This window comes from Cygnus atratus, chromosome 1, assembly GCF_013377495.2.
Source record: "Cygnus atratus isolate AKBS03 ecotype Queensland, Australia chromosome 1, CAtr_DNAZoo_HiC_assembly, whole genome shotgun sequence".
Taxonomy (NCBI): Eukaryota; Metazoa; Chordata; class Aves; order Anseriformes; family Anatidae; genus Cygnus; species Cygnus atratus.
Window position 1 is genome coordinate 112,624,035 of NC_066362.1, and position 13,130 is coordinate 112,637,164.

Below are 13,130 nucleotides of genomic sequence, written 5' to 3' on the forward strand. Positions count from 1 at the left end.
AGGTTTCAAAAAGGAGCTGGTGAATTTGTGAATTTTAGCAAGTCTGTGAAGAAAAACACTAAAGGAATTCTGCTTCTTTCATCTTTGTGATATCCTCTGGGTTCACCTCAATATCTCTTTTTTTTTTTTCCTTTTCATAATTAGTATATTTTTATCTTATTTCTTAGAGATAAAAATGAAAAAACAGAGTTTGACTTCGACAAGGATAAATATGACATCAGGATTCCAGAAGACTTAGATGAAACAGGGAAAAGAGGATATAAAAAACAAGAGAGGCTAGACCAGATTGTTCCAGAAAGTGACTACTCACTACGAGTATGTATGCTTTTTTTCATTTATTTGTTTTGTGGAAACTGAAAGATGTGTGCTTTTGTTTTAACATTATATACCATGCTTCAGAGGTGGTGATTAGAAACAAAAAGAAAGACAAATGTCAGAATATAAATGTTAAGGCAACATGTCGACACTATTTGAAAAACATGAAATGTGTTTGTGGACTTGTGTAAACGCTGTTTTTTCAGAAGAAAATTACTGTTTTTTATGAAGTCTCTCAAATAAATTTTTGCTAGTTTTCAGCTGGTGAAGCGTCCATTCTGGGTTTCAAAAGAGATCAAGGAACTGGGAAGCAGTTCCATTAGAAGACCATGTCTGCAGGCTAATTGTTACAGCCACTGTTTATGCTATTGTTCTGATAGTCTTTGAAGGTGATTTTTCTTTTTGTAAGAAAGTGCACCTGGAATTACTAGGTGTTCTGGGTACTTCTGAATAATATTCAGTAGTATTGTTCCAGTTGAAATGCAACGTTCAATTATCCCAAGACTCATTGAAGTCATTAATCCACTTCAAATACTGAAGGTGTAAATACGGTGAATGAAAGGCAGACTAAAATTCATGGATTGACACACCTATGAGAAAGCTGTGTAGTTTGATAAGGCAGTCATTTGGAACAAAGTTAACAATTGCTTTTTTTTTCTTTTTAAGCTTGTAATAGAATCTTAAAGATCTCAGTAGGGAATAAGAATACAGGCTTGTGCATTTGAGCATGATTGAGAGCTCTTAATGATAAAAGTGCATCTTCAGACACCTGATTAACTTGTCATGTTCATAAAAGTTCTCCTTCAGTTGCTATTCATGGGATACGTATTTTATGCACACTTGCATTTCCTGGGTTTTGTGGATTCAAGTGTGTGCATGTGGGGAGACTTGACACAAATGAGTTCGTAAGATTTTAATTAAAACCTGGGATTGTCTTTCCAACGTAATGTGTATTGTAAAGTATTCATATCTTGATGGTTTTTGATTGGTGTGGGTTTTTTGGGGGGGGGGATAGGGAAGGTGGTCTTGTTGTCTTTTTGAGTAACAGGAATTACTGTGTGTTTTGCAGGCTTACTGCAGTATTTTGTATCTGAAGCCAAGAATGCAGATCATTCTGCGAGGACAAAAAGTAAAAACACAGCTGGTTTCCAAAAGCCTTGCTTTCATTGAACGTGATATATATAGGCCAAAATTTTTGAATGTATCCTTTGGTAATTCACAGTGGGATTGAGTGCACCCTCAGCAAGTTTGCAGATGACACCAAGCTGAGTGGTGTGTTTGATACCAAAGAAGGAAGGGATGGAAGGGATGCCACCCAAAGGGACCTAGACAGGCTGTAGAAGTGGGCCCACATGAACCTAATGAGGTTCAACAAGTCCAAGTGCAAGGTGCTGCACCTGGGTCAGGGCACTCCCAGGCATGAGTACAGTCTGGGAGAAGAACTCATTGGGAGCAGCCCTGCGGAGAAGGACTTGGGGGTTCTGGTGGATGAAAGGCTCGACATGAGCCAGCAGTGTGCTGGCAGCCCAGAAGGCCAACTGCATCCTGGTCCACATCAACAGAGGGGTGGCCAGCAGGTCAAGGGAGGTGATTGTGCCCCTCTGCTCTGCCCTTGTGAGGCCCCACCTGGAGTACTGCCTCCAGGTCCGGGGCCCCCAGCACAAGAAGGATCTTGACCTGTTAGAGTGAGTCTAGAGGAGGGCTAGAAAGATGCACAGAGGGCTGGAGCACCTCTCCTATGAAGACAGACTGAGAGAGCTGGGGATGTTCAGCCTGGAGAAGAGAAGGCTCTGGGGACATCTCATTACTGCCTTTCAGTACTTAAAGGGGTCTTATAAAAAAGATGGAGAAGGACACTTTACTTGGGTAGATAATGATAGAACAAGGGGGAGTGGTCTTAAACTGAAAGAGGACATTTAGACTAGACGTTAGGGAAATTCTTCACTGTGAGGGCGGTGAGGCACTGGCACAGGTTGCCCAGAGAAGCTGTGGATGCCCCATCCCTGGAGGTGTTCAAGGCCAGGCTGGATGGGGCCCTGGGCAACCTGATCTAGTGGGTGGTGTCCCTGCCCATGGCGGGGGGGTGGAGTTAGATGATCTTTAAGTTCCCTTCCAACAAAAGCCACTATATGATATAATGATATAATACATACTTTGTACGTAAGCTGTCTCAATTCTGCTGGGAACGTTGCAGCTTTTTGTTGTTGTTGTTTTTAATTGTCTCAATATGTTTAAAAATAAAAAGAAGTTCCAGGACCCAGTTTAGAATGAGCACTCAAAGTAGATACAGTTTTGTGTTACATGACATTAACCAGACTTTTCCTTAATATCTGGTAAAAGGCTAAAACTGTAAGAATTACTTTTGGATTTAACTGCAGAAACAAAGATCATTATGGAATAATGATGTACCATAAAAACAGACTCATCAAAGCTTATGAAAGAGTTGGCTGTCAGCTAAAGGTAGGGATTTAAGCTGAAAAATATTTTAACATCATTAGAAATAATTCTGACTCAAATGCTGATTTTTTTAAGAGTACAGATAGAAACTAGTATATTGATGTAGCTTTTTTAATTTTCATTTAATTTTTTAATTAAATAATAAAAATTTTAATTTTTTACTTTGCACAGCCATTAAAAATTGCATTAAATTGTTTGCAGTTGTTTTTGGCCAGGGGAGGTGTTTTGTCAGGAGAGTTGTGGTTGGGGGGGGTGGAGGGGGTGGTGGTTTCTTGGAGACAGGTGATACGCAGAAAGTTTTTTTTACTTGTGTATATAAGTTATGATTACCTTTGACAAAGTCTTATGGTTTTAGCATGGAATTTGGTATGTTTTTTTTTCTCCTGATAGATCTTAATGTCTTTCAGGCAAATAACATGGGTGTTGGTGTAGTTGGAATTATTGAGTGCAACTTCCTAAAACCAACTCATAACAAACAAGATTTTGATTACACAAATGAATACAGGTAAATGTGTATTTTATATAAACTTTTTATTGACTACTGTCATTCACCGTGAGGTACTTGACCGTAAAAGGTTTCTTAACCTTCTTAATAAGAATAAATGATTATGTTCCACCATTAAACTGCATGACTGTTCCAAACAGTAGGGGTAGGGTGTTTACATCTATGCTGGTCATGCTGCATTCATTGTGCAGTCAGTGAAATCAAGGGTGTGTATGATACGTGACATTTTAAAGTGCGTGCCTTTAAAGTGTGCCTTCAAAAGTGGTTGGATGCAACTCTGCCCTTTGCTGGTTGTAGGATGAGCCCAGAATCACTAGCTTCAGGCTACTTGTGTAGTAGATGACTAAAATTGTGAGGTATGAATCCCATATTATTAACTCTTTATGACGATTTCTTAGACAGTTCTCTGGACATTTTTCAGCTGTTCTTTTCAATTTCTTTCCTAAGCGTGGATTTGAATGTCCTGAGGTTCTTGTCTACCTGACAGAGAGAGCATTTAAAATACAAAATACCCTAAATGCAGCTGTGATCTGGAACGTAGCTTCGTTCCTGTTGTTATTTCTAGCTCAGGGTTGCCACTTCTCACATCTGCACCCACCCCATCAGTCGGTATCTACTGTGGTATTTCTTACAGTTGCTCTGTGAACCTGATTGGAAATCTAGTTTGATTTGAAAGAAAAATAAAAATCAGAAATGTTTTTAATCCAGGTGAATTTCCTAGTGTGTTTACACTGCTTTGCTGTGACTTGGTTGCGCTGGCATTATGGAAGGTATGGAGGGGGTGAGTTATCTAAGCAGAAAAGCTGTCCAGGGAAAATGTTCTAGATGCAAACCTTGTGAGTTTTTCTACTCTAATTTCTTTCCTTTCATGATGACAAGGCTATTTTCTGTTTTCTGTGCTGCTTTGTATTAAGGGATATATGAGGAGCAACCACCTCCTCCAGCAGCCCTGTCCCAGGCCTCCCTCCTGCCCAGCCTGGGGACCCACACTTTCTGCACAAGCTGCCACTCTCCCATTGGCGGGTTGAACTGGTAGGGAAGCTGAGCACGTATCCCAGAGATACAGACAGACAAAACGCTGACGTGGCTGGTTACACACACTTCTACAGGCAAGGTGCTGCCTTCAATAGTACCTGCATACAGCACTCACGAAAAACATGGACATAGACAGCCAAGTACCCTCCTGTCTCCTCAACTTGTAGAGATTGAAGGTCCCTAGTGAGGGCACACCCGTGACACTTTATATTCGTAAGCAGACACAAATTCACAGATCCCTTGAGCACTGTCACAGCCCCTCTGACCAAGTCCCAGGCCGCCTTATCCACCCCACAGGCCTACTGCTTGCTAGCTGGTCTAGCGCGATGCTCACTGGCAAACAGGCAGAATTTGCATGCTTGTCCCACAGACACACCACGTTCACAAGTGCCCCTGAATGTACCAGCATAGACCCTTGCTCACTTGATACCCTGGCCTGGATCTGGGGCTTCCTACTCACTGGCAAATCCAGCTTGAAGTTTGTTGGTGAATACACATGCATATCCCTGTGCACTCCAAGTCTGAGGAAGGTACAGACACTTACCTCCCTCCACACACCCCCAACAACTGGCACCAGGCACTTGGGCTGTGACCTGTAGTCCTGCTCCAACATCTGGCACGGAGCCCTGCACTCTGACTGGTTCCACACTAGCTGCTTTTTTTGATAGATGCTGTTCCCACCCCAGTAACTGGACGTTGAAGACCCCAACGCTCACTCCAGTAACTGACTCTACAGGGCAGGGGTGACCACACACCCAGTCTGACTTCAGTAGCTGGCACCAGATCCATTCACAGTGGTGCCCCCAGTGCTGGCATTTCGTTCCCAAAGTCTGTAGCACCCTCCTGTGATCCAAGGAACTGTGGCCCCTCCAACTACTGAGGACCTTCGCTTACTCCAGCAGCCAACACTGCAGGCTGAGGTGCCCGCACCCCAAGTCTTACTCCAGTAGCTGGCACCAATTTCCACTTGCATGTGTGGATCTCACCAGCATCTGGCATTTAGTCCTTGCAGGGCACATACACAATGCAGACTGAATGCAACAAAGAGATAGTTAAGATTTAATAAGGGGATAGGAAATACTTCAGGCATCAGGCGCAGGGATCTGTCAGCCAAGCATGCTGATAGTCCCTGTTTTATGTGCAATCTATACTCCTTTTATACCCTTTTCTGTTTAACTCCCCCATTTTTGCTCCCTCTTCCCCTGCACGTTGCCTCATCAGTTGGCATAGTTCCACTGACCTCCCTCCGACTACGTGGGCCTTCAGGTTTGCATCGTTATCGGTTTCTTGATAAGCCTGTCAATTAGTGTGACTGTCCAGGTTTGTTTCTGGTTGTTTCTGTTAATACTAGTTGGTCGGGTTTTATGGTTCTCTGTGTTTATCTTCTTCCTTTTCCTCATCCTCCCAACTGAAAAAATAAACATTCTCACACTCCACATGTCTTTAACAATTAGTGTGACTGACCAGGTTTGTTCTTATCACTGTCTCCCTTATCATGTGTCAGTCAGGTCTGTCTCTGTACTTGTTTATGGCTCCTTTGACCAGACCAGACATGCTTAAAGGAGCAGCTTTCCCTTCTACCTATCCTAACACTTGGTTTTAATGTGGACTTAATTTGGGGGTATTGGCTTGCAAACATAGGTGGGGGTGGACTTTTTGGTAGGAGAAGTCATTAGCTTTTTCAAGCTGTGTGTTTTGCCCTTCAACCAGTTGTTGGTGTTCCCCTGACAAGGACAGCTGAACTGTCCATGGAGCTTTTCCCGATTTGCTGATTTATATGCAGCTCTGCTTAGAGAGGTAACCCAGAAACCTCATCAGAGTGCTGTCACAAACTAAGCTGTTAATTGTAGCAGTTCAGACTTCGCCTGCTATAGCTCCTGGTCATTCATGCTGTTGAAACAGCGGCTTTTAGCGGAGGAGCAAGTCTGATAGTTGGGAAGATGACTGTTGCAGCCACTACAGTTAATCTGCCTATATTTTTAAGTAGTACTCACAGCACACTGTTTGCACTCTTCTTTGCAGTGATACTGCCAGCTTTAAGCAGTCCCTGTGTCTGCCACAATTATACTAGCAGAGCTATTAATGAGAACGCATGTTAAAGCAGACTAGGGAATCGTTCTAATGATAACATAGCTCTTGTGCTCATTTTTAAGTACAACTGTTCCCTGAACCATTTCCTTTGTGGTTGCACTAACAGTTCCTTTGGCAGAGGATATGCCACAGGATAGTCATATGTGTTAACCAAATTTTACACTACATTCCCACAGGCTGGCACAGTGAGCATTGAACGTTTTACTTGTTTTTTTGTTGGCTTTTTTTTTGTACTTGTAATATGGACATAGAGGTACTTAAAGATCTTTGTGTTAAGGTCTTTCTACAAAGATTGCTGGTACAGGTTTTCAGAAGCAGCCCAGAACAGAAATGAAAAGCTGATGCTGTAATTTCACGATCAATGTAAGCTGACTTGTCTCTCTCCCCTCACCAAAAGAGACACGATTCAGTTCAAGCATTGCTGCTCATTTCTGCCCTTGTGCTACTTCCTTTTTCTGGCACAAGAATTCATGACTTGGGTTTGGAGGTTATCCAGTTGGAAACTTTCTAGGCCAGACTAGGTCACTGCCGAGACATTTGTGTTAGTTCAAAGCATGGGGTTGTGTAGGTATTGGAATAAGCTGGGAGGGGAGGGACTGGCTCACAGGCTCTGGTTTTCCAGTCACTTAACTCTGACATAAATCAGCATGCTGATAATAGGCGGTCTTACCCTTACCTCACCTGTGGGACTTGTTGTTCCTCTTCTACACCACTCCTTGCTGTGTGCCAACTCTAGCAGTCGTGCCACTGCATGATAAGTCCTGATCAGGAAACTAATCCAGCTAAAAATGAATATAGGGGAAAACTGGCCTGCTTCTTTTAGCAGCATGTAGAGTATATACTACACTAATGTGAATATATGTTTACAATCTCAGTGTAGTATTGCTGTAGGTCAGTTTAGAGTGGTCATGAACCTATAGACACACACAGCCAAATACCCACCTCAGTGCCAGGTTGACAGAGGCAGTTTTGTACCATGATTCTTCTAGGATTGAAGCCTAGCTGATGATTTGGCTTCAGGGTTTGCACTGTATGTGCACAGTGCTTCTGAATCAAGGACTCTCTCTTTCAGTTTAAAACTGTCTTTGTGTCCCAAGTAAAATTTCTTGTGATTTCCTAGCTGACAAACATGGCTTCGCACAATTCTGAACTTCTAAGGTTTGCTAAAAGCAGAAAGCTCACTGTTGTGCAAATGGAAATACTCACACGCTCATATGCTTATTATTTCAGCGGAGTTTAAAAAATGTTATTTCTGTTCTAAAATTTTATTAAGGTGTTTTTTTAAAAAAAAAAACTTTCGATTTTAGACTCACAATAGCGGCTCTAGGAGAAAAGCTTAATGATTACTGGAATGAAATGAAAGCAAAGAAAAATGAAGAATATCCATTAGCTTTGCCAGTTGAGGAGATCCAGTGAGTATCACTTTTAAATAAAACAACTTTATGTACTATTATTACTACATTATGCTCAATCATGAAAATAACCTTTTATTGTGAAAGTTCTGTGTTTTTTTTTTTTTCATTCCAGAAAGCAGCCTGATCAGACATGGGTACAATGTGATGCATGTCTGAAGTGGCGGAAGCTTCCAGATGGAATAGAGCACTTGCCGGAAAAGTGGTACTGCTCACTGAACCCTGATCCACAATTCCGGTAAAATTTGATTTAGAAAAATACCAAACTATTGCTTTTACTTTTCATTATATCACCTAATGTAAGTACGTATGTTAAGCTCTTTTTGTTGGCCTTTTTTCTCTTAACTCAGGGATTGTAATGTGCCAGAAGAACCAGAAGATGATGACTTAATACATCCCACATATGAGAAAACTTATAAGAAAAAGTGAGTACTAGAGACTTTCTTGTAAGTGTGTCCACGCTAGAAAAATAATGTGAAAGCTAAACACTGTTTTCTTTCACCTGTGATACGATTGCAATCCTTCTGGGAATATACCCATCAGAAGATAGCGCCCTACAATCAAGACCTGATCATAGTAATGACTAGCTGAATAGCATTTTTCTTTTCTCCATTGTTAGCATGTTGACAGGACCTTCAAATTTCTCTCTTTGACTAATGCTTGTTTTCCATCTTAAGTAAAAACTAGAAAAGTCATAGCAGAAGAGGTCCCAGTATGAGCAGTATGAGGATAGTTTGGGATGTTAGAGAGAAACAGTCCCTTATATCTGTTAGGAGCCCTTGTCTAGGTAAACTGTTTTCAAGGCCCACGTTGAAGCAGCTGAATACCTCAATGCATTTATTTAAGAATGAGAGGATTCTTAGCTAAGGTATATGGAAAGAAAAAAGACTTGAGCAATTTTAATGAATTTCTGGTTTGCATTCTAGAAGGCTTTTTTTAATTGTTTTAAACATTTTTTTAAATAAAGCTTACTCTGAGGGAGAATTTGTTTGAAGTTAAGCTAAATTTAAACTACAATAGTTTCTAAGTTCATGCAGAATATTTTCATTCAGTAAAGTAGAATGTGTTTGTTAGAAATGTACCTAGCCAAATAAGGTGTATTGTGTTTAGTCTTAGATGTAAGTTGATTTGGTTTCACAATGAATTAACGCTTTGAATCTAAGCTCTTTTTTTTCCTTGCTCCTGTGCAGAGACAGGGAAAAACTGAAGAAACGGCTGGACTACTGCCACCAGGTAACTCTCCTGAAGTCAGTAGGAAACTGACGTTGGTAACGGAGTTATTCTTGCTGGCAACAATACTCTGCAGTTTGATCCAGTAGGCCAGGCTTTGATTTAGGTTGCCTTAACTCGTGGTCAGCTGATTGGATCAACAGCCTGTTTTGTTTTGATGGTTGTATAGGCTATATTCACTCTTAGTAAACCAAAAATCCCCCATCTTTGCTGTCTAATGATAGGAAATGCAGCATTGAGTTCTATGCAGTGCTGAACAAAGGGTTTGAAGGGGTCAAAGCTGCCTCACGAAATAGTACTAGAAAAGACATCAGTCATGGATAGCTATTTTTATGACATGATATATTCTTGAATATATTCTTGAAAGTGGATTTGTTGTAGAGGGAAATGTGATGAGATAAAAACAAAGGTTTTATTGAAAAAAAGTTGGGGGGGCTGGGGTAAGTGTAGAATTCGTAGTAGCTGTATTTTTGAAAGCTTGTGTTGCAAGGAGGAACTCGTATTCAAATGGAATGCAGATGCAAATCAAAATGATTTAGTAATGGGAGTGTGCAGATAGGAAATTTGATTCTGAATTACAAAGTGAGATTTAGGTTGTTCTCTAACTGTTAACCTCAGATCACTCAACTTCTGGAGAAGAGATTTTGCATGTGTTATTTTAATCCATCTACTTCATTGTATTCATTTTCCTGCAGTTAGTTTTATCCAAGTAGAAAAGTAATTTCTAAAAGTAAAACGGTTTGTTCATTTTGGACAAACTGAATTAATTATGAGCAACTTAACAGAAACATCTATCCTATATTTTGTGTATGACGGTCAGACTTCAAACCCAGCTACAAAGCTGCTTGGAAAAATCTCTTCCCCAGGATTCTACGTCGTACTTAAAAATAGCTATTTCTATTTCTGTTCTTCTATAGAAAGACTTGTAAGATCAGAAAGATTTATTGTCAGAAAGCAGCTGTGCATGGGGAGGACTGTGCAGCTGGAGTCCTCTGAGAAATCCAGCAGAAATTTGTAATTAAGATATAAAAAAACCTTGCTGCTTTCTAATATTTCTATATTTAAGACATGCACTAAAAAGTAAAATTAAGCATTGGAGAGACACAAAGGAAACGGTAGTTGATACAGATCAGTAGAGTTTAGTTGTGGGTTTTTTTTTTTTTTTGTTCTTTGCGTATGTGATTATTAAGCTGAGAAAACTGAGGTTTTAAAAAGGAGTCTAGTTCACCTTTCTTATTGCAAACTATTGAGCCAGGGTCAAGGAGATTGCTATATGGAGAGACATATTGCAATATATATATTGCTTCTGTATCCTTGCAGTACACAGAAGAAATGTCTCATAATTCTATATGTTTTCAGATAGTTAATAGAACTACTTAAACCTATTCTGAAGAATCTACTAATCTCTCTTTCTATTCTTAACTAACATTATCTTATAGATCAATAATGAAATGTTTTTAAAAACACCTGTTTCCTCAAGTAAAGACTTTAAAACATTCTCAGCTGTGAGTGGAAAGGAAGCTGTTCCAAGAGCACTTTTACCAGAAACATCAAATGCTTCTGTCAAAAGACCTCTGCTTGTTTCAAATAGATCAGTATCTTCACCTCATTCTGATTCTGACAACAGGTTAGTGAACCTATACAAAAAAGATTCCTATTTATCCCGAATAATTTTTGTAATGAAAGTGATGGTGTTGGGTATAGACCCATCTTCGGGTCATAGCTGCCAAAGTTTGTATGTCACTTCTGGTACTATAGGAAGAACCGCGTTAATTAAAGATACCTAGAAACCTTACGAAGAAGAAAAAGGAAAGCAGCAAAAAAACACTGTGTACTGGCAAGGAAAATTGCTTAGTGATTTGTCTCACTTTAGGAAAAGGCTGTATTGTGTTAAGCTCCCTCTACAGTATGTTTTACTTAACCTCTGTTACAGGTCTTCTCTATCCCTAAATGGTGAGTCTGTCTCAAAATAATGTATGAAAGTAATAACCTAGTGTGAATGTCAGCCATTGTTTTTACAGGAAAGGTATTTATTGTGACTACTGACCTTAAGATGTGCTGCAGGGAGACATGTCTTTCTGTTGAGTAGCAGTTTTGAATTGTGCTTATCGAAACACTAAACATAGTTTAAAACAAATGACTTTTGCAGTATTTGAACAATACAATAATCAATTTAATATTTTCTTCCTCAGTCTGAAACGGAAGACACCTGGCTGTGTTACACCTGTGTCTTTAAAAACACCTCGATTAAATGAAAGAACATTCAGTAACCATGATGATGACGATGATGTCATTATTTTAGAGGAGAGCAGCACTCCAAAGCCTTCAGCAGATTCTGATGTTCCAGTGGTAAAAACTGAATGTGTTAATGTGGACCAGGAGGAGAAGCAGATAGAAAACAGTGATGTCAGAGAACCTTGCAGTGTGACTGCTTCAGATTCAAAAAGCGAACAGTTGACCTCTGCAACACAGACAGATGTCCCAAATTTAGTGGTTAAAAAGGAGGAGATGGAAGATGAGACTGAAATTCCAATTCCCGGTGCAGAAGTGGAAATTAAGCATCACGATGTGAATAATCGTTCTGAGACATCTGCAGATCTTGGAAATGAACTGAGAAATCTGCTGCAATTAGTAAACAAAGAAAAAGAAATGTATCAAAACAAATGTGAGGTATTAACCAAGCAAGTAGAAACACTGGAACAGAGGATACTAGAAATGAATAATAAGTATGTGAAAAAAGAAATGTGCCATCAGTCAACTGAGACAATTTCTTCATTTGCAGAAGAAAACATTCATGAAAGAAGTTTGGCAGAAGTAAGCGTGCTATATGAACAGGCCTTAGAAGAAATAGCAAAACTAAAAGAACAATGCAGTACTCTGCAGAACTTAAAGACTGAATGCAGCAAGTGTGCTGACGGGGAAAGTAAGAGTGAGGTCGACGAAATTGCTGTGCAGCTGGATGATGTTTTCAGGCAACTGGACAAATGCAGCATTGAGAGAGACAGTTACAAAAGTGAGGTATGTTTGTTAAAACGGTGATATGCTTCAAAATGACAATTAAGAACGTAAATTTCCATCTTCTTGAAGGGATGTTTCATAGCAGTTCTAGTACCTAACATGTTGTTTAGTTAAATTCAGTCTATTAACTAATCAAGCCACCTAAAATGGGCTAACTTAGTCTAGAATCTTACGTTTTTTTTGCTTCCATTGATAGAAAAAAGCAAACCTGAGAGTCTGACAAAGTAGGTTTAGAGTGCGGTGTGTTCAGCTGGCTGCTCAAAAGCAGTTTGTCTAATTTGCCATATCATAAAATTTCCCTGAAAAGTTAATTGAAAGCAGTCAACAAATAGTTTGTTTTGGTTATATTTATTTTAACCACCACAAATTGATGTGATGTATAAAGTTGTTTATTTTGATTTACTTGCCAGATTGAAATGCTGCAAGTGGAAAAAAACAAAATTGCCTGTCAATGTGAAGAACTCAAAGGAGAAATCGCACAGTTAAAAGCTTCAATTCCGCAAGCGGTAGCACAAGCAAATGATTCTACAACCAGTAATGTAGAAGAGACTGTAAATTTTTCTGATGGAGAAAGGTATCAATTTTGTTCTTTTTAGACTATATCAAACAAGATTTTGGCTGGCTGACTGTATCTGAAAGACCTTGATTGAAGGTCATGTCTGATAATCATATAATAAAACTTGGTGCTTGGAATTCTTTTCTACTGCCTTTTGTGACTCCCAACTCAGTAACATTCATGCTTCATGTCTTCATCAAGTATTTTTTTTTAATGATCTAGGTATTTGTTTGAGCAGCATTGACCATTGCACAATATAATTCCCTACTGACACTTCTTTAAATATTGAAAATGTTGTAAGATAATTTCTAGACACAATTTATAGAACAAGGGGAGGGAGAAAGAAGGCAAGAAAGAGGGTGATTATTAGCATGTGCTATATAGATGAACTTCGCTTTTGCATGCTATTTTTCTTTCTTGAATCAGCTGTACCCTGCTGGAAAGAGTTTGTTTTCAATTTTGGAACTGATTTGTTCTCCCATATAGCAACTTGCTGCAGAGCAGTCCTGCG

The 13,130-nt window shown here is 39.6% G+C and overlaps 1 protein-coding gene across 3 annotated transcripts in view; it reads left to right on the forward strand.

Moving 5' to 3' along the window:
* Positions 1–13,130, forward strand: part of MORC3 (MORC family CW-type zinc finger 3) — a 29,960-nt gene that overhangs the window by 11,798 nt on the left and 5,032 nt on the right. For all 3 annotated transcript variants that reach the window (XM_050708120.1, XM_050708123.1, XM_050708131.1), the window contains 11 exons: positions 168–315; positions 1,385–1,516; positions 2,656–2,775; positions 3,180–3,277; positions 7,711–7,815; positions 7,931–8,053; positions 8,166–8,240; positions 9,006–9,048; positions 10,485–10,672; positions 11,238–12,063; positions 12,474–12,637. In XM_050708120.1, coding sequence (XP_050564077.1) covers positions 168–315; positions 1,385–1,516; positions 2,656–2,775; positions 3,180–3,277; positions 7,711–7,815; positions 7,931–8,053; positions 8,166–8,240; positions 9,006–9,048; positions 10,485–10,672; positions 11,238–12,063; positions 12,474–12,637 — 2,022 coding nt within the window. The remainder of the gene's footprint in view (positions 1–167; positions 316–1,384; positions 1,517–2,655; positions 2,776–3,179; positions 3,278–7,710; positions 7,816–7,930; positions 8,054–8,165; positions 8,241–9,005; positions 9,049–10,484; positions 10,673–11,237; positions 12,064–12,473; positions 12,638–13,130) is intronic.